Source organism: Bos taurus, chromosome 5 (genome assembly GCF_002263795.3).
Source record: "Bos taurus isolate L1 Dominette 01449 registration number 42190680 breed Hereford chromosome 5, ARS-UCD2.0, whole genome shotgun sequence".
Lineage (NCBI taxonomy): Eukaryota > Metazoa > Chordata > Mammalia > Artiodactyla > Bovidae > Bos > Bos taurus.
Window position 1 is genome coordinate 74877199 of NC_037332.1, and position 21617 is coordinate 74898815.

Genomic DNA, 21617 nt, shown 5'->3' on the forward strand with positions numbered 1-21617 from the left:
AGGCAAGAGTACTGGAGTGGGTTGCCATTGCCTTCTCCGAAAAAGAGATAACAGAGGTAATTAAGTTAAAATGAACTTTATTCGATCATTTTTGATGATCATTTAAATGTTCCAATTTAATCATTTAAGAATGATCATTTAAATGACCCAATATGACTGGTAACCTCGTATGAATATAAAATTTGGGAGACTTCCCTGGAGGTCCAGTGCAATGCAAGGGCCGTGGTTTCAATCCCTGGTTTGAGGGACTGAGCTTACTTCAACAGCACAAATATTTTTTAATTTGGCTGCACTAGGTCTTTGTTGCTAGGCATGGCCTTGCTCTAGCTGTGGCACGTGGGGGCTTCTCTTCCTTGTGGCTTCTCATTGCGCTGGCTTCTCTCGTGGAGCAAGAAACAGGCACGCGGCTTCAGTAGTTGTGGTGCATGTGGGCATGGCTACTCCCAGGCGTGTGGGTTCTTCTTGGACCAGGGATCAAACCCGTGTCCCCTGCATTGGCAGGAATATTCTTTTTTTTTTTTAATTCATTCATTTTTTAATCGAAGGATAATTGCTTTACAGAATTTTGTGGTTTTTTGTCAGGCTGCAACATGAATCAGCCATAGGTATACATATATCACCTCCCTTTTGAACCCTCCCATCTCCCTCCCCATTCCACCCCTCCACGTTGACACAGAGCCCCCGTGTGGGTTTCCTGAGCCATACAGCAAATTATTTTACATATGGTTATGTACGTTTCCATGTTATTCTTTTCATACATCTCACCCTCTCCTCCCCTCTCCTCAGGCAGGAATATTCTTAATTACTGGACCACCAGGGAAGTCCTAGAAACTTTTTTCTTTCCAAAATGTGGAACACTTTACAAATTTGCATGTCTTGCTTGCACAGGGGCTATGCTAATCCCTGTATCATTCCAGTTTTAGTATATGTGCTGCTGAAGTGAGCACCCTACACACTTTTAACACGGTGCTTACCACGTAATGGCGCTGTGCTCCAACATTACATATATTATCTCATGTCAATCTCTCAACCATAAGGAAGTTATATACTATCTTCCCATTTCAGAGATGAGGAAAAATGAGGATTGACTAGTGAGGGGGATGGCTTTCACTGGAACCAGGTCTTTCTGACTCCGAGGGCCTATTCAAAGCCTAGCTCCATCCCCTTGGTGGTGCCCCACTCAGCCTCTGGCATCCCCGCCTTCCTCCTGGGACAGAGAAGTCATGTTATTTTTCCATATTTTGCACATGCTGCTCCTTCTGCCTGAAATACTCTTCCCAGTACCTGACTCTGACTCTTACCCAATTCTCCCAAACAAAACCCCTCTATGTATTACCCAGCCCTGCAGACTTGCTCCTTATCAGGGCTTCCACTCTTTCTGTGCTTTATCATTATGATGGTATTTGTTACTTGTTGCTACTCTGGCATTTATACTTTACATTGTATCCATGTGCTTGCTGTAGGATTCTTGAGGGCCAAGGTTCTATCTTTCTCTGCTTTGACTCCTAATTCCTAGCATCAGGCAGCCCAGAGAGGCATCCAGATACACCAGCTGGCTGAGGTTAGGGGGTGAAGCCACTGTGTTGGGACTAGAGAGAATACTGCAGCTTCAGGAGTAGTTCCTAAGCAAAGGACTCCTCTGCCTCCTGCCTGGGGCCAGGGTTGTAAAGGCAGATGAAGGAGAGAGGCCCCAAATCCCCACTCTTGACATGAGAACAGGGATGCTGTGACTCCCCTGGGGATCGGAGAGTGGCCAAGGGGGAGGCTGAGGGGTTGGGGTCCGGCCCCCCACACTCTCATTTCATTCCCTCGTTCCTGGGCACACCACACATCTCTTTGGGCCTCAGTTTCCTCGTATGTGATACGGGAACAATGGTTGCTACCTCAGGTGGGTGTTGGGAGGGTTAGATGTGGGTGGTGCACCTGGCAACGTGGGACACAAAGGGATCCATGCCAAACTGCCTGCCGGCGGGTGGTTGAGGCAGGCAGCCGGCCAGAGACAGACAGCTACACGCCTGTGGTCAGCCAGGAAGCCGGCCAAAGGTGGGGACCCAACTAGCAGCTGTGTAGCAACGGCGTCCTGGCTCACACCCATTGGTGGCTGTGTGGATGGCTGGCTTAGAGGCTGAGCGAGAGGCTGGGTCAGAAGTGGCTCGGAGGCATGGAGACCAGGGGACCAGACTCAGGGTGAATTCCAGTGGGCATTCTCCAAGGGTGAGGTCACCACCAGGAAGGGGGTGGTGGCTGGGGTTAGAGCCAGGACACAGAGCCAAAGGTAAGGCCCACTGCCTGGCACAGTAACAGGCCCCTCCCATGGTGAGGTGCTGGGGTCCTTATTTCTATCTCGGGAAGCCTGGTGTTTCCTGTTTAACATGTAGCTTAGAGTTGGGGGAAGCTGGGGGAGGGGAAGAAGCAAAGCAAAGGACACTTCTTGAGCACCCGCAAGCGGGTCCAGCATGTTTAATCCACATTTCGTGGTGATTATTTTTAAGCCCAGTTTGAAGATGGTGCAATCAAGGCTCAGAATGGTGGAAAATTTCCCCCAAATTGAAAGCGGTATAACTAATGGGTGAGAACCCAGAGACTTTGGAATCAAGCATATCTGAGTTCAGACCTGAGCTCCAACACCTGTTCATGCAGAGTTACTAAAGCTCCCTGAGCCTGTTTCCTCATCCATGAAATGGCAATAATGATAGTCAGTACCTCACTGTGAGGGCTCAGTGAGATGACGCATGTGACATCTAGCCTTCAGGGAGAGCTAGCCACCATTGTCCCTGTTTTGCTGCTGTGACAACTGAGCCTGAGGCTGGTGAGGCCATGTGTGCCCCATTAGTGGAAGGCGAATTCAGGACCTGAACCCAGATCTGATTCTTTCTTCCCGACTTACACCATCGTGCAGTGGCTGGTGGCGGCTTCCAAAAAGCTGGGGAGGGAAGGCTCCCAGATTTCCGGCTGAGCCATGTAAGCCAGGCTGGGGACCGGGGTTTGGGGTCACGCCTGCACCCGGTGTTCCAGGCAGCAGAGAGGAACTGCGACAGCGTGCCTGGAAGCCCTGCTCATTCACGGCATCCTGCCCTCTGCTGATATTGTTCTCTGGACCCTTCCAACCCATGGCTTGCACATTAGGGTTTCCGGTAGCCTGGCCAAATTACCTTCACTTACCGGAGAAGCCCTCCCCAGGCGGCTGGGGTAGGGGCTCAGCTGCCCTTGGCCCTTCCCCCAGGCGGAGCGTGCTCAGGCAGGCACAGGGAAAGCCCCAACAACATCACCTTGACCAGCAGGTTCTGACCCTGCAGACTGCCTTTCTCAGAGACACTGCCGACCTGCTTGCTCCCTGCTCCTGGAGCCCAGTGAAGAAAAGGCAGTGATTCATTTCTATTTTAGGGTTGGCTAAAGTCAAGGCACTTGGCTTCGGACCCCAACCATCACAAACACTCTGTAACCTGGGCAAGCCTTCCCCCTCGCTGTGCCCTTCTGAGGGTCTGGATGATACTCCAGGACTCCTCACACTCTGACATTGTAACACTTTTACACTTAGGGTGGATTTTCTAGCTCCAAGTCACCCTTTGAGGAACTGCTTCATTTTGTACTGCTTTGGGTAAAAATAAAGATTTTGCTTAAGACAAAAATAAACAATCTGCTTGCCAATGCAGGAGAAGTGGGTTTGATTCTTGGGTCAGGAAGATGCCTTGGAGGAGGAAATGGCAACCCACTCCAGTATTCTCACGTAGAGAATCCCATGGACAGAGGAGCCTGGTGGGTTACAGTCCACGGGTTGCAAAGAGTTGGATACGATTTAGTGACTTAACAACAAACTGGGACTTCCCTGGTAGTCCAGTGGCTAAAACTCTGTGTGCCCAGTGAAGGGGGCCTCGGGTTTGATCCCTGGTCAGGGAACTAGATGCCACATGCCACAAGTAAAGATCCCATGTGCCACAACTAAAGTCAAGAAAATAAATATTAAAGAACAAACAAACAAAAACAACAACAAACTTAAAGTGTAAGCTTCTTGAGGCTGTGGTCACTTTCCCTCCCATGTTTAGAAGGCACCCACCATAGTGACCACCCTTCATTCATCCAGGTGCTTCTAAGACCTGCTAAGGCTCTTTGGTGCTTAGCAATCCTGTTGGAAACAGGGTCTTGGCCTTTCCACTGATGTCACTTGGCACTCCGTCTCCTCATCTGTGTAATGGGAAGAAGTAGCTGGCAGGGGAGTGGTGGGGTCACAGCAGAGAACATAAGCTCTACAAACTCAAACTTCCATCTCCGCCTCCAGATCAACTGGGTAAACTTGGTATTAGGAGTAGAGGTGCAGAAGCCACATCCCAGGACGTCTCAGGGCTGAGAGGGTTTTGCAGGTGTCTGTGCTGCAGAGGGGTCAGGGGTGTCCCTGTGGCTGCCAGGCCCCGCAGCTGCATTCTCATAACCCCTCTTTCACGGGCCCAGGAACACAAGGCACCCAGAAGGCAACAACAGTGGGGCAGGGGATGCAGAGCCAGCAGCGTCCCGGTGAGATCAGCACCGTGAAATTAGTCAGACGGGATCACCCTGAGATCTTGTGTGCACAGCCAGTGACTCACACCACCAACAGCCTCACAGGCAGAGATGCCAACCTGGGAGGCAGCTGCTCCAGCTCACCTCACCCCGCAGCACACCTTTTAAGGACAGGGAGCTCCGGGCAGCGCAGGGGCCCTGCCTCCGCCCTGAGGCCTTTGCCAGCCCAGCTCCACACCTACTCGGGTTGGGCAGAGGGGCCAGCCCCCTACCTGGGTTCAAATCTGCCGTTGTCACTTTTTAGATATGACCTTGGGCAAGTCAATTTCCCCAAACCGGTTCCTTCACTTGTAATATGGAAATACTTGCCTCACAAGAGAGGAATTAAATGAGGTCATGCACAGAGAAAGTGCTTGGCGAAGGGCACCTTTTAAGGAGTGGCAGTGGAGGCCAGTGGCAAGGGAAGGGCTCAGGCTCAGGCATCAGGGTGCTCAGCTCTGAACTCGAGCCCCAGCCCTTACTTGCTGGGCATTTTTGAGTTACTCAACTCTGCATCAGGGCCTCTTGTATGAAGATTGCTGACGCTACCAGCTTTGTCAGCCTCTTGTGGGGTTAGGATCACGTACTCCATTTTATAAGGTGAGGGGGGCACTGCAGGAGCAGAGCCAGCCCAGGTGTCTGGGGGCTGTGTCCTGGACAAGTTCCCAAGCTCCCTCCATGGGTCTGGTATGTGAATGGGAGCAGTGATGAGAATGCCTGACTTGTGGGGCTGCTGTGGGGGAGGTACTGAGAACAGTGCCTGGCACCCAAGAAGCATCCCTCAACACCGCCTGTTCTCATTCATCTTACACACAGCTCTTGGCCTTTCTCCACAAATGCCAGTTGCTGGTTTACTTCCTTTTTACATGCCTGTGACAGATTCCAGGCCGGCGGCCTTCCCAAGGCCACAGGCCTTGCTGCTGAGCTAGCCCTGCCCTCTGGTGCCCATCACAGACTTCTCAAGGCAGCCCTGGGGCTGACCGCTCAAAGACGCTGCAGTAAGTCAGGCAGTTCCAACAGGGACACTAAGAACACCGAGTGCACGCAGCACCCTAGGGCCAAGGGGAAGGACACCCTGCTGCCTGGTATCCATAGGGTGGGTCTCTCAGCTGGCAAGTGAGCCAAAGGGTGGCTTGGCCACAGGAGAAAAAGCAATGGGCTTTGCTGGCTGGAAATCTGGTTTGCCTGGCACCCTCCTCCATGGGCCAAGGGAAGCCTGGGAACAAGAATGGGCGGAGAGCCTGGTCTCAAAGCCTCTTGAGTTCCTGCCCACACACAGGAAGGACAGCCCGCCTCCTGATGGGCTGGGATGGGCATGGGGCCGGCCAGGTTTCCCGGAGTGTGTACACAGGAGTGAGCACCCGGTTAGCAGAGGTGGCCCCTGGGGATCAGTGACAAGAGCCCAGGCTTCAGAGGAACCAGCTCTGGGCAGAAGCGTGGGCTCTGCACCCTGAGAGCCTCCATGTCCTCACCTGCATAATGGGGACCACAAACTCCCTTCTGCCTGATGTGTGTGTAAAGCCATCCCCGAAAGAGTGGCCACCACTGACAACAGCAGTCACAGGAATGGCTGGTCAAGGGCAAGAGGGTGGTGGGGGTCGGAGGGGGAAAACAGCAGCAGCCTGGGAAGGGGTCACAAGTGCTCCCAGAGCCCAGACAGAGTGGAAGCTGGCGACAGTGCAAACCCTAGCTTTATTGGTCCGGTTTTTTCACAGTGAAGCCTCAGAGAACCAAAGGGCCAGCTAATGGTGAGGGAGTAGTGTCTTGAGCTTTCCAGAGTCAAGGGTCTACAGGACGCCCATAGCCCAACACATGTCCGCTGCCCTGGCGCCTGGGAGCAAAGAGGGAGGGGTGTCTCTGGGGGGATGGGTGTGGGCCCAGGGCCTGTTCTTCACCACGGGAGGTGGAAGGGATCACATAAAGTTCTTTATTACAGACCTACAAAAAATGAGAGAATTACATGTATTACTCTCACTTGTCTGGGTTTCTTTTTTCCTTGTCTTTTCACAAAACAGCAGCAAGAAAGAAAAATGCAGGAGGCAGGTGAGCCAGGCCCCGGGATTCAGATCAGAAGGGAGCAGGGAGGCAGGACGAAGCTGCTACTGCAGGTTGGCCCTGGGCTCTGTCCCAGCATCCCGGGAGCAGAGCCTCAAGCCCGTTTTTCAGTAGCCCTGTTCCTCGGTGGCTACCCTGGAGGGCAGCAGGTCAGGAGCACTTGGGGCTCCTATGTTTGGAGGCCTGGTCTCCAAAGCACAGGCCCACAGGGGCCAGACAGAGGAAGGAGGCGGGAGGGGCCAGCACAGAAGGGTGGTGAGTTCTACTGGGGTCCCCCCGGGACCTCGGGGCCCCGGCAGGCAGGGGCAGTCAGGATGCTTCCCTGCTTGTCAGCCAATCAGTTTCTTCAGGAAAGCCTCTAGCTGGTCTTCATCCTTGATCCCCACAAACTTGTCCACCACATCCCCATTCTTCATAGCCAGTACGGTGGGCACAGCTGACACCTGGGTGGAGAGGACAAAGGAGGTCAAGTCACTCAGAAGTGAGCTCTTCTCCACATTAGCTCCAAGCTCTGGGGAGCGGGCTGCTGGCTCAGGCCTTGAAGTGACTGCCCAGAGCCACAGGCGGGGCCCCCTCCCTTTGCGCAGGGGGACTTCAGGGCCTGGAGGTCCACCCGCTGGAGCAGCTTTTCCACTGTAGGCTCCCAGCTGTACCCTTCCTCCACCAACCACATGACTGACTCACTGTCCCAGTGGTTTGGCTGGAATGACAGGAGAGATTAAAATAACCCATGCAGCTGCAGGCCCAGGCTGGGGGTGGGGAGGAGCTGAGGGGCAGCCTGGCACTCTTTAGCTGGGGGCCTTGGCCAGGTCACACCACCTTTGGAACCTTGGTGCCCTCTCCTGTGAAATGAGGATGAGTCTCGTTGCTGAAGCTTTAGGACAGAAATTAGAGGTTTGTATATAAGGCTGAGTGATCAGGAGCTCAGGCTCTGGGGCTGGTTGATCGAATCTTGACCCATTTGGGGCGAGCCACTCCATCACTCTGAGTCTCGTGCTTTCACCAGGAAATGGAGATACTACCGGGACTTCGATTAGCGGGTACGAGGGCTGAATGGGGTAATCTAGGCAAAATCTCAGCACAGTGCCCTGCCCTGAGCACACAGGGAGCACCCCACAAATGAAGGCTACAGTGGGCACGTCACAAAAGTCGAACCTAGGGCCGCGAGCAAGCTCCTCTGGCTCCCTGTAATGATGGTTAACGGGGTCCAGAAATTCACTGACTCACACTGGGAGTGTGGGAGGTGGGGCTCAGCCTTGAGAGCTGATGTTTATTTATTAGAGGGCTGGACATTCCTGGCCTGTGAAGCGTTTTCTGAAGCTCCCCCAGGGGACCTGTATAGATTACATGGTACATAAATGAGGCCGAAGACCTGCTCTGGCATGGCGCATTTTCTGCTGCCTGGGCACCCCGCCTGGTATCTGTGGGCATTTGATGAAAAAAACCATATAAACAGAACAAGATAAACACAGACTTTTCTTACATACAAGTTAACTACAAAGTAACAACAGTGATTTCTAAAACATACCAGGTTTTCACATATTCCAAGTGTGGTCCTGCTGGTGAGTCACTTGGGAGGCCAGACTTAAGATTCAGAATGTTCTAACTGCGCACACAGCAGTTACACAACAGAAGTGCAGGCCCAACCAGTCACATCTCGGGTGCCCCACGCACTGACTGTGGCAGGCTGTGCATCCCTCTCCTAAGAGGCTTTGCATGACCTAGCCTTCAGGCCCCTTCAAGGACTGTCCTGGGGCTGCTGTGGGCAGCCACTGACACACTTCCCAGAGGCAGTGTGCAGACAGACCCACTGGTGGTGCTGGGCTGGCCACGTGTGCCCTGTCATGGTCCCACCACCGGCTCCTGTCCTTGTCACTCCTGCCCCTGGCATGGGTGACAGCAGGAAGCACAAGGATCCACCACGTGGCTGCTGGCTTCTGGGTCCAGAAGGCGCCCTCAGGATGCAGTCCCTGGAGGTGCCCCAGAGCCTGCACATGGTCTCTTACGCCCTCTAGTGGTCTGTGGAGGCAGTGGCCTCACACCTGGCAACTCTCCACTGAGCCCCAGAGGCTCAGGCACTAACTGCTCCACTTTACTTGCTGGACCTCACCTATCCTGTGCTTCTTTAACTAAGATGAAACTGTATCTCAATGTCTGAGGAGAGGTCTGATTGTTTTTACAGGTCTTCCCTCTAAGCAGGACCCTATGCTCACTGAGGTGGCTTGGAGTAGACTGTTTTCCTCCTGAATTCTAGATGATCCCCTGTATAATAATTGCATTAGTGTAAACTCATGTACATGGTTACACATGCAGACAGTGCTGTAGCTGGGTGTACAGCAGACATGCTGCGGCTGCATTTTCATGACAACCAAGGTCTAGTCATTACTTATCAAGGGAGTTCTTTGAGGTCTGAGCCTAGACACACAGACAGACACACACAGAGCCAAGCTCCTGCCAGAGCAGGATCTCCCAGGACACTGCAGGGATACCTGAGCTATGACTGGACTCTCCTCATCCCCGAGGAGGAGGAGGTGGCTTTGCTGACCCTGAGTTCGGCTCACAAATCTGGAGGGGCTGGTGCTTGTAAAGACTGCCTTAAATGGAAGTGCACAGGGCCTTGGCACATTCTTCTGGAATGGTGATGTGAGTTTCAGGGGATTGTGGTAGAGCAAGAATTCAACTTCCCTCTCCATTCTGGTGCCACTGAGGCAGGCGAGGGGCCAGAGAAGGAATGAAAGGATGCACTAAAATGTGCTGCCTTCCTCCTGCCCAGGAAGCCACGTGGAGGTGGCCCAGGCTTGGCTAAAGACCCCAGGAACCCAGGAGAGGTAACGCCTGTGTGTGTCTCCACCCCGCCCACACCGCCACTGTGCTTGGCGCCCTGCCTTGTCCTCTCCTGTCTCAGCCCAGTTTCCTCTATTTGTGAACTGCTAAGGACCTCCTGGCGGAGAAGGCAATGGCACCCTACGCCAGTACTCTTGCCTGGAAAATCCCATGGGCGGAGGAGCCTGATAGGCTGCAGTCCATGGGGTCGCACAGAGTCGGACACAACTGAAGCGACTTAGCAGCAGCAGCAGCAGCAAGGACCTCCTGCAGACAGCCGCAGCACTTGCTATTGTTAAGTCGCTAAGTTACTATGTATTACTTCAGAAGTACTATGTATTACTTCAGTAATGCTGAAATACTATGATTCAATGAACTGTCTGTGAGGTTATGGTGGCAGTGGTGGTTTAGTTGCTAAGTTGTGTCTCACTCTTGTGACCCCGTGGACTGTAGCCTGCCAGGCTCCTCTGCCCATGGGATTCTCCAGGCAAGAATACTGGAGTGGGTTGCCATTTCCTTCTCCACTGTGAGGTTATATGGACCGTTAAAAAAATTTCAAACAAAAAACCCAAACAATGTACCCCAAATGTTGGCAGTGATTTGTTTGGATAGTAAGATTACTGCTATTTGGTTGTTCTGAAAATGCTGTTTAAAGGGCATTCTCTGTAAGATGAGATAAATAATGAAACTCCATGTGTGAGGTGAATATCAGAAGCCCCAGAGAACAGCATTAAGGGTCAAGGTCCACACCCCGAGCCACTCTTTCTCTGCAGAGTCTGAACAATCGGGGAATGCCCAGCCAGAGAACCTGAGGAGCTGGGGAAGAAGAGGGCCCTTCACTTGGCCAACTCAGGGCAGTGTGTGTGTGTGGCGGGGGGAGGCACACCCCAAGGCCCTGGGCGACTTTCCCTCCTCTCTCCTTTGGGAGATGGTGAAATTTTAGGGTGGATAGTTAATGGAAACATAGAGTGTGGTGGCAGGGGAGAGGAATTTGTGCAAGGAAGGAGACACACCCTGGGAGTGTGTGCTGGGCTCAAGAGTGGCAGAAGAGTTTGGGGAGAAGCCCCTAATTCCCTGAATATGACTTAAAGCAGCTTCTCTAAGTTCATTCACCATTTGGAAAAGGCCTTCAGGCCTTGGAGGAAGCTGTCCCAGGAGGAACTATGGATCCCTTAGCTGAGACGTCCTCAGACTCTCTTCCAAAACACCAGGTGTGAAGGAAGGAAGGACGGGGGTAGGGGAAGGGTCAGGAAGAATCACTGAGGGAGCTTCCTAAGCCAACAATGACCTGGCAACTGGTCAGCTCAGGACCTGGCAAGACCAAAATGCTGTGTCCAGGTGACAGGGCCCAGCAGCCTTGAGGTCCCTCTGTATGACCCATGTACTCTCTGGACGGTGGACAGAGAAGACCCTACAAGAGGACCCCTCCCCTGCCACACACTTTCCAGGCTTAACCACAGGATTTCAGGGCCAGGCTTAACCACAGGATTACCAGGAACGCAGACTCCCAGCAATGCTGGCAAGGTGGTCCTGGGAATTCTCATCACCTGTGTGACCACAGCTGGAGGAACTGGGTTATCCCTTGTAACCTTAGAGTTACCACAGCTCCTGGGGCACTGGATGTCGGTGCTTGGGATGTGTCAGCCTAAGTTCTATTGGCTGAGACCAAAGCTGTGGTATCAGGAGGGAGGGAGCCTAAGACATGTGAAGTCTGTCTGTCCTCCTGGGGTGGCCAGAAGCTCCAGCCCTGAACTCACACTGGAAGGCCACACCCACTCCCACAGCTCCTGTGGGTCTCTGGGGAAGGATGGACAAGCAATGAAAGCTGGGGGCCCCTAAATGGCCAGACCAGTGCCTCCCTGACTGAAAGATCAGTGGGAAAGCTGAGCCCTGTAAGCCGCTCTGGTCACCCAGTGCTGTGGGCAGTCTTACTGGGGTATCATCCCCCCAACCACCTGCAGTCATCATCCGTGGCTTTGCCTGCCCAGCATCTCTTGCCCTTGCCTCTGGTCAGGGCAGCCCGGCTTTCCTTGAGGGACCACTCCCAGCCCCAGGTCCAGGTCTGGGGCAGCCAGCCTATTCTCACCCTGCCCCCACCCATTCCTGCCACAGGGACTGTGGAGGACAGGCACCTCTACTTGATCTGGTCTCAAGGGAATCAAACATGGACTTCTAAAGTCTGAGAAAGGGAGAGGCCACCTCTTTCATCACTACTACCAAGAAAGAGTGAAGGTTCACTATGGCCAGATCCAGATATTTCAAGAGAACCAGAAATATGGATTTTCACATGAAATCTTCTTTGTTTTAAATACTAGCATCCAGCCCATTACTAAAAAAAACCCAAACAAACCACTTTGAGGGCCAGACCAGCCAGGCCAATCAAGTTGCTGAGCCAGATGTGACCCACAGGCCACCAAGTATGTGACCTTGGCTCTGTAATGACTGTCTTCAGCATGGCTATTCAGGCTCCTCCCAATGTGGCCGCAGTCAGCCTTCCCAGCCTCCTGTTTGCTCACTCCTTGCTCAGCCCTTCACCCTGGCCAACCAGCCACAATGGACCACTCCCTGTTCTCCAAAGACAGGTCTCCATGGCCCAGAGGATGCCTTACATCCACATATTTCCTGCTCCTCTTCCTCTGGCCCACTCTGCACCAGGCATGCAGGCCCTGATGTTCTCTGAGCAAATGTGTGAGACCCTGACCTCATGGTCTTTGTAAAAGATATCTGCTCTGCCAGAATCCACTTCCAAAGAGCTGCATAGCTCATTCTTTACTCCTTCCAGGTCTCTGCTCAGATGATGCTTTTCAGTGAGGCCTTCCCTACCCAACCCTTTAAAAAAAGGAAACCCTCCCTGCCCTAGGCCCAGCACTCCCACCTGCTCTTCTTGATTTCTTTTTTCCCAGGACACTTATTATCTGAAACAGGGAACAGTGACCTGTGGCCCACAAGTCTAACCCGCCACCTGGAATTTTGTAAATGAAGTTTTCTGGCACATGGCCGTGCCCATTCATTTAGATTCTATGGTTACCCTTGAGCTACCAGACAGGTGAGCATTTGCAACAGAGACCAGTGTCCTACAAAGCCTCAAACAGGTACCATCTTGTCCTTTAGAGAACAAGTTTGTGGATGCCCAATCTAAAACACTAGCACTCAGGCTCCACGAAGGCAGGGACTCTGTCAGTTCTGTTCACTGCTGCATCCTCAGCCCCGAGTCACAGCCCTGGCATTGAAGGCACTCTGGATACATGTCTGCTGAAGAAATGGACAAGTCAATCAAACACGGGAGAGCAGCTCATGTCTTCGTGTCTGTGTGCTCTTGGCCCTGCCTTCTTCTCTGTGCATTCTTCACGGCTCCGCTCAGAGGGTCCCTCTAATGTGACACATTCCTTGTCCCCTCTACCTCCCTCCCTGTTCCCCTTGGAACAAGGAGCTCATCTTGTTTGTGCCAGAATCATGTACGCCTGGCACACTGCAGGGACAGATGGATGAATCCATGAATGAGGGTGGGCCATCAACTTCCTGAGACTCAGAGAAAAACCCAGTGTTTGGGGTCATATATCCCAGTTCCTAAAGGTATTGAAGAGAGACAGGAGGCTCAGAGGGTTAATGGAGTCACAGCTGCAAAGTGCTCTAAACCCCTGAGAGCTCTAGAAAGAATCAGGACACCCCCTTACTGACTCCCTGCTGGTCCCTAAGACATTTCCAGCTACCCCGTGACCCCAAGCACCCTCACCAGTTGCCCTGTAGCAATCCCCTGCTGATCCATACCTCATACTCTAGGGCGAGGTCTGTGTGGTCATCGATATCCACTTTGGCCATCACCACCTTTCCATGCTGCTTGGCCACCACCTTCTCTAACCGGGGCCCCAGGATCTTGCAGGGACCACACCATCTTGGAAGGGGAGAAAGAAGCATCCCATCACAGAAGTGCTCGCCCAACGATCTATAGTCCTCTAGGACCTTCCCTCGTCCTGTGTCTTTCTGCTGGACCCTCTCCCCTTGTCACCTCTCCCTACAGTGTGTGAATATTAACCTGCGATGCTGACAGGCTGGTTAATTACAGGAGACTCTGCAACTAGGGAATTTTCACAGGTCCTGGATTTCTAATAACACGGGCCTCATCCTAAGACTCTTAGAAAGGGTATTTCTTAGAAATGGGATTTGAAGTTAAAACGTTTAGGTTCAAAGACACGCTTCCTCACCAATCAGCTGATTATTCTGAAGCCTCAGTCTCCTCATGTGAAAGAGACTGTGGCTGTCAAAGCTCTGATGATAAATTAACTAAGATGACGTGGATAAATGTGTTTTGTAAGCTGTGGAGTTACTTCAAACACCTCACAGCCTCAGAACTAAGGGAGCAGAAACCAGTGGCTATGCAGTTTCATGACATGCCAGTCACGGCACCAGGACCTCCTCAGTTTTTACTACTCAAAACCCTCAACCCAGCAAAGAAAAAAAAAAAATCTTCCTAAGAAACTGAGGCCCATACAAGTTCCCAGAACTGTGCAAGGTCTGGGACTGCATCCAAGACTGTGTTCCAAGGGTCCTCTTTGAGGCCTGGGTTACTCTGTGATCCCTGAGGCCCTGGGTCAACTGCCATGACTGCACTGGACACAGATGTTGCCCTCCAAGTGGTAAGCCTAGGCTGTTATCCCTAAGTATGTGGCACTAAGGACAGTGGCTGGCACTCAGTGAACAAACTCACCCCTTGCTTTCTTGGTGGGGAAGAAGATGAGGCATCAGCCAACTCTTTATGCATCTTGGAAGCCCTCTCTGGTGTGCTCACCAGACCAGGATGGCAGGATAGCTCTGCCTTCCATGAATCCTTGGTTGGTGACTCCCATTTTATTCTTAGCCTTTAAAACCCTTCGCATTCAGAGATTCCAACAAATGAACTCACAACACCTAAAAACCCAGTCTGCAAGACTTTATCTCCTACCACAAATGAAGACAAGAAGCAACAAGGCCACCACATGGTCTGCCCAAGGTAACATGGTGAGTCAGAGAAAGAATAGGAACGAAAGCAAAAGAATCTGTCAGTGGTTTGCCCAGAAGGCCTTCCAACTTTTAACTCAGGCTACACTGGTTCCTTTCAGGCTGCCCTACTCTGAGGGGTTTGTCCAGTAGTTTTGGAGTCAGGCATCGAGCCAGGTCTCAAAGGTCTAGAAATGAAGAAGGCCAGGCCAACCACCAGAAGACCATAGGCACTTAAATATCCCTAAAACAAACTCATACAGCATTGGAAAGAAACTCTCTGCCCATGGCCTACAAGTGTGGGCACCACTGCAATGGCACTGAAAACTTTTTGCCAGCCCTTTCCAGTCTGGATGGCAAGAGTTAGTTAAAATAAAACTAACCCTCTGCAGGGATCTGTATATGTTTGGTATACACCAAAGGTCAGATGATGCTAGAGGCATGTTTTTCCTGATTTGGTTCAAGCTGAAAATGACCTGAGCCTCTTGGGTAGTGAGATACAGAATGTAAGTGCTTCCAAGCACTAATCATAGTGAGTTGTTTTTTTTTTAAGTTATTTTTAATTGAAAGATAACTGTTTAACAATATTGCATTGATTTGTGTCATACATCAATATGAATCAGCCATAGACATACAGAGTTTACAAGACTGTTTACTAGTCTGTCTCCTATCAAACTGCACGTAATCTTTGAGAGAAGGGACTGGGTCTCCTCAACCTTTGCAATGAGTCTACGTATGTTGTTGTTGTTCATTCACTTAGTTGTATCTGACTTTTTGTGACCTCGAGTCAATGTATGAGAAGTATCAAATGGAGTACTGAGACACAGAAGCCTCTCAATAAACAAATACCTGAATAAGTGATACCCCAGTCTTCCGTGAACCCCCAGGACTCACTGTGCATGGAAATCCACAACCACTGGTGTCTCACTATTGACAACTCGGTCTTGAAAATCAGGTCCATCCTGGATGTTAAAGGTTGTTGAACAGACTCTGGTGGTGTATATAGACCGGGCTTGGCTGGGTGTTACTGTCAGGTAACCAGGACTGTACTGTGGGGTCTGCAGGGCCCTGGAGGCGACGGGTGCCCACCGACTCTGAGAGGGCTTCCCGGAGATTATGGAGGTCAGGAACCTCCTCAGAAGAAGTCGCTGAGCCATCTGTGAGGGGAAGAGGCAGGGACAGTGGGGGCAGTCAACACATCAAGAAATAATAATAATAAAAAGGTATGTGGGAGTACCGTGGTGGTGGGGGTGGGGGTGGGGTTCAAGATGCAGGACCAGAAGTAAAACGCCGGAAAATAATACATAAGATTTCTGGAGTAGAGGTGAGTAAAGAATGAGAATCAAAGGGAAGGAATCAATAACCATCATAGGTTAAAAAAAAAAAACAAAAACAGTACAAGAAAACTGGGTCGACAACCAACGAATCAAGATATTATGGAATTACAATAGAAGAGGAGGAACCAATATTTACAGAGCATCCGCTAACAGTCAGGTATCTTACATACATTAGTAACATATACATTATCAACCTTGCAAAGGTTTCAATAACGCTATCACTCAAAAGGATTCCGAGGCTCAGGTAAATTGTGACATGCCCAAAATACATTATTAAATAAGAGTCAACAACAGAACCCAAGGCGGTCTGAGAAATTCTTACTCTATCGATTACTCTTCTTAAAAGTGTTTAATGGAAAATTAAAGACAAAGAGAGGGTTGTCAAAGGATCAGGAAAGAGGAACCACAACAATTCAGGGAGCAACGAAGAGGCATGGGGGCAGGAGTGTGGGGGAACTAAAAAGGAGGGACATGTGTGTAGAAGGAACTGGGAACTGGACGCCAGCAGGGACCCCGGCTCCTCGGAAAGCAGGTTCCCCCCTCCAGGGTCTCCGCCCGCCGGCCCGCACAGGAAAACGCCCGCAGTGTGCCTCAGCCGCAACACCACCTCGAGCCACCCCAAGGGCCTCCTACCTCCCTGCAGCGAGAGCAGAGGGATGCACAGCGGGTCCCTCCGCACCGGTCAAGGGCACTTCTGTTGTCACTTCCTGAGGGGGCGAGCCTTTACCGTCACTTCCGGGGACAGGCAACCTAGAACAAGTCTTTCCGCAACGCGAGGGAAGACGGGGGCGGAGCCTCAGTTGAAAACCGGAAGAAAAGGACTCCTGGAGGAAGAAACCGGAAGTGGGGCCGTTATTTAGGGGAGAGACCGGAAGGGGCGTGTCTTCAGAGGAGGAACCGGAAGAGGCAGGCAGGCCGAAGAGGAGGAGCCGGAAGAGGAAGAGAAGGAGGAGCGGGCGTCCGCAAGGTACTGGCTGTAGAGAAGGGCGGGAGGTGTGGTTCCGGAGTTTGCAAACTCTTGCCCTATCGGCCGTACAACATCGACCACTCCTTTGTCTCATTCCCTCGGTGCTTCTTTGGAGCCAAAGAGCCAGAGAGGGCTTCTTTGGAGCCAAAGCCAACCGGTTTGTGGCCCTTGTCTGTCACAAGCGATTGTATAACCTCAGGGTTTGGGGCAAGTCACCCTGCCCCTGGGGGCTTCAGTTTCCCAATATGTGACATGAAAGGCTATACTTATTCTCCCCCCAGGACCCTCAAGCTCGTCTCTTTGGAGTGCTGGGGAACTGGGCCCAGACTAGATACCAGATGGCGATGTTACTTGGAGGGCTTGCCTTTGAGGCCCCACGTAAAGTGTGATGACCTGTGAACCTGCTTGGGCCTGGGTCTTGCTTGCACATCTGTTGTCACTGTCGTGGACAACAGGGGTTTAGGCACGTGTGTCCCAGGCTGGTGTCACAGTCACCCCATGTCTCTCCTGCACCCTGTACCTTACCTTATAACCTGTTCTGTGAATACATCAGTGCCTTTTCCTTCCTCCTTGCCTTTGCTTAATTTGAATTTTTTTTCCCTCTGTCCATTTTGTAGAATACCTACTCATCACCTCTTATTTGAGCAACATTTCTTGCCTCCGTCTCCCTGGTGCTTTGTCCAGAACTTTGACACGTTGCACAGTGTCTGTCTTCCACGAGATCGTGTGCTTCCTGAGAGTAGGGATTTGTAGCTTTTACACATTTCCATAGGCCCAGCACCAACCTGATATAGTACCTGACTCACAGAGAATGTGCCATAGATGCTTATTAACGTGCATATCTTTTGATATCCCAGAGAATGGTTCACAGTCTGAGTGGTTATATGACTTGCCCAAGGTCGTGAAGCAGGTAAATTGGCAGAGCCCCATCTCTCACACCTCCATTTCAATCTACACTCCAGCCAGTGGGAATCATTATTTCATAGTTTGCTTAAATCTCTCTTGTATGCTTGTGCTCTGTAGTTGCTACTCCCAATGACTGGAAGGCTTTTCTCTCTACTGTCCATCTGAGGAAATGCTGCCAGCTACCAGATTAGGCATCATCTCTGGGGACACATACCTGATGCTCTTCGAGTGGGGTTAAATTGCCTCCACTGGGCTTCCACAGCCCCTGTGCATCTATCAATCAGTCACGCACTCAGTGCTCGAGTTTGCTACTGTTTACTCCTCACTCACTATTCTGTCAACACCTGGTCTGTCTCTCCGTTGCTTACTTTGGAATACAGCTGTGTGTTGTTGTGCACGTGTGCTCAGTCGTGTCCGACTTTTGCGACCCCGTGGACTAGAACCCGCCAGTCATCTCCATCTATGGAATTTTCCCAGCAAGAATACTGGAGTGGGTTGCCATTATATCCTCTAGGGGAATCTTCCTGACCCAGGGATTGAACCTGCCTTTCCTGCCTTGGCAGGTGGATTCTTTACCACTGAGCCACTTGGGAATCCCTGGAAGGCAACTGTGCTCACCGCTATACCATCAACATGCTGATTTTGGGGCTTGGATCATCATAGTGGGTGCTCAGTGAGTATGTGTTCCAAGAACAAAGAACAGGGACCCAAATCATACCTTTGACTCCAGATCCTATTTTCCCTACCACATTGCATGGGCTAGTTGTGCCTTTCCAAAGTCATTGCCATGTTTTCCTCCAGTTCATTTTGGCCACATCATGCTGTTATTTGTTCTCTGTCCAACTGGCAGGTTCACTGGCTCACTCCCCAGGCAGGCAGGGCCACAGCCACAGCTGTTCAGGGACCTTCCTCTGGGATAGGGTGATGACCTCCTTGAAACAGGTCTACATTCCCTGGTCAGCCTTCCACTAAATAGAGTCTCTTATCTGTTGTGGGCAGAAGACCAGGGACGGGCATGGGCAGGCATGGTCTCCTCCACCTTATCTGAGCTCTTGTTTTTGCCTCTGCCTCCACCTAGGACTGGAGCCAACAGTGATGATCTGTAGCGGGACCCCAGACCCCCTGCCTCGCCTGAGGTCAGCGTCCGTTGGTGCAGCTGTTGCTGTTAATGCCAGATGCCATCTGGCAGGGGCGCTCCCATCCTGACTGTTTTCATTTCTGTTTTTCTGTATCTTCAGTGCTTTATCTTCCAGGGCCTCTTTGTTCAGTCGCTAAGTCACGTCCAACTCTTTGTGACGCCGTGGATTGCAGCTCACCAGGCTTCCCTCTCCTTCTAATTAACCCTGTTTAGCATTTCCACAGCATTTTCTAGAAGGTCAATTTCCCTGATGAATCCACATCCTGAATTCCAAAGGAGGACCAATCCTGTTTATCCTCACTCCATAGTCACTGCACCTCCATTGACCTCAGGCTTCTCTGCTGAGAAATGGGAAGAAGGAGGCCTTCCTCCTAGAGGGCTGTGAGGTTGCAAGAAGGATGGAGCGCAGGGTCTGGCACGTTGTTAGTGCCTGATGATGAAGGTGTCTTCTTCCACCTGCAGGGTGAGAACCTGGGAGAGGGTGGCACTCACAGTGGGCTGCAGAGGGGCTGGAGAGGGGCTTCCCAGCCCTGTGGGGGGTCCACCTGCTCAGCCAGAGCTGACCTGTCCTGGCTCTGGTTCAGTTACGAGGCAGGCTCAGGGCTCAGATGTGAGGGGAGGAGAAGGAAGCTAGGACTGGCAGTCTGAGCTAGAGTACAGCTTCTGCCCTCTTACTTACGTACTGCAGGGTTTTTCAACCTGTGGTATGTGAGCCACCTGTGGGTTTGAGAATTCAATTTAGTGGGTTGTGAAAGTCGCTCAATCGTGTCCGACTCTTTGCGACCCCATGGACTATACAGTCCACGGAATTCTCCAGGCCAGAATACTGGAGTGGGTAGCTGTTCCCTTCTCCAGGGGATCTTCCCAGCCCAGGGATAGAACCCAGTCTCCCATATTGCAGATGGATTCTTTACCATCTGAGCCACCAGGGAAGTGGGTTGTGATCAGCTTTTAAAAAAACAATCATGGGACTTCGCTGGAGGTCCAGTGGTTAAGACTCCTCACTTCCACTGCAGGGGGTGCAGGTTCAGCTCCTGGTCTGGGAACTAAGATCTCATATGCTATGTGGCACAGCCAAAAAATAATAAAAGAAAATCAGACTTTTTCAGAGTACATTGCATATTTTAAGTATTATTTTGTGAAATATTTCTTGGTGTTATGTCGACATATCTTTGTGTCCTAGGTTGTGATAAAGAATGTATTTCTTACTGTGGATCATGGTCAAGGGGTTTGAAAGCTACCGATCTATTGAAGAGTTACCAAACATCTGACACTGTTCTGAACACCCTTTATGTATTAATTCATTTACCCTACAACCCTGTAAGGTTGTTACTGTTACAGCCCTTGTCTTAGAGATAGAGAAAATGAGTCACATAGAGGTTAGGTATCTTGTCCAGAGTCATCCATATAGTAGGAGGTGGAAGCTTAAAGGTGATGTACTTCCCCTAGCAAGGATTTAATTTAACCTGAGACATTTAATTTAACCTCTTCCCCACCCACCCCTAGGACCAGCCAGCCAATCTAGGGCACCAGAGGGCAGTGTCAGGCTCAAACCCTTGCAGCTGGTGGTGAGGCAGGTGGGCAGCAGCAGTTTTCAGCCGTGGCTCTAAGGAGAGGCACCCACACGGTGGCAGTATGGTCTCGCAGCCTCCCCTAGGGCTGGCCACCATCGCGGGATCACAGCTACCTCAAGTCTTCAGGGGACAAGGCCGTGGTACAGGTGCCTCTCGGAGACCATGTGTTTGGGGATTTCATGGCTGGAGGGAGGTACCTTAAAATAAAACACAAAGACAGAGATGGTGGGTCACAGTCTAAATTGATAGTGAGTTTCTCTTCAGGAGGTGTTGCTCCTGTATCTTTGCTTTTTGTCTTTTGTGTGTTTTTTAAAGCACTGTTGCAGAACAATTAGAATTGTGACTTATGTTTTGCAATTCAGGAAGCTGGTTTCATGTGATTCATGTTCTGTCACGTTTCCAACAATTACACAATGTCCCCTCACCCCTTTCTGAATATGAAGACGAGCCTGAAACAGTGACAGTACCCTTAACTCCTAGACTGGCAGGAGCGCCCTCCTGGGACGGTAGGTCTGGAGTGTCATGGCTGTGATGTGGTGGTGGGGGGTGGTATATGTTATTACCTCCCTTGCCCACCCCGTGTCCTCAGGAGACACATACAGGCTGGGCACCAGGGCTCATTCTAGTTTCCACTCGCTGTTGAGGTGAGGCTCCTCACGTGTTCCTGTCTGGTCAGGTCTGGTGGCTCAGATTCTGTCCGGCAGGGCAAAACCTGCAGCTGTGAGATGCTGTGGAAGGGTCGCAAATGAGGACCTTTCTTGGCCAAATGCTTCCTTCACCCTGTGGCGCATTCCTCTTCCCGGTCTTCAAACAGGAGCAGCCATAGGGTAGAAAAATAAGCCCTAGGCCCCAATTTGAACCACATCCTTCTTCACCAGCTCTGCCCATGACCCACTGCCTGACCTTGAGCACTTTGGTCAACCCTTCTGGCATCGTTCCTTATCTGTATGAAGTTCTAACAATGCTTACTCCACAGAAAGGTTAAGAACTTTCATAATAAGGAAATAATGGCCAGCACATCTGTGGTCCTTAACAGATGACTTCCAAATGTTCTAGCACTTTCCATATTTCAACTCATTTTATCCTCACAGTAAGCAGAATACTGTTATTAGTCTCCTTTTACAGCAAAATACTGTTACAGTTGCATTTTGTATTTTATAGGAGAGAAACTGAGGTCCTGAAAGGATAAATAACTTACCCTAGATCATGAATCAAGCAAAGGGTAGGGCTGGGACTCACCCAGGCAGACTGGCCCCAGGAGGTGTGTGCGTAGCCCTCTAGTTCTACTATGTATTTCATATTATCTTTAA

General features: G+C 51.1%; 1 protein-coding gene, 1 long non-coding RNA gene and 1 other non-coding gene across 3 annotated transcripts; 1 reads left to right on the top strand and 2 right to left on the bottom strand.

Annotated features, from left to right (window-relative positions):
- Positions 1-843: 843 nt before the first annotated feature.
- On the bottom strand, positions 844-947 carry LOC112446838 (U6 spliceosomal RNA). Its single transcript, XR_003034930.1, has one exon. It is a non-coding gene; the product is annotated as a U6 spliceosomal RNA (small nuclear RNA).
- A 5493-nt stretch (positions 948-6440) lies between these two features.
- Positions 6441-16421, bottom strand: TXN2 (thioredoxin 2). The gene is given in 4 exon segments (NM_174208.2): positions 6441-7031; positions 13180-13303; positions 15280-15542; positions 16356-16421. Coding segments are annotated over 3 exon segments (501 nt in total). The 5' UTR covers positions 16356-16421; the 3' UTR covers positions 6441-6917.
- Positions 16422-16515: 94 nt separating this feature from the next.
- Positions 16516-19846, top strand: LOC132345319 (uncharacterized). The gene is made up of 2 exons (XR_009494602.1): positions 16516-16689; positions 18159-19846. It is a non-coding gene; the product is annotated as an uncharacterized lncRNA (long non-coding RNA).
- Positions 19847-21617: the final 1771 nt, after the last annotated feature.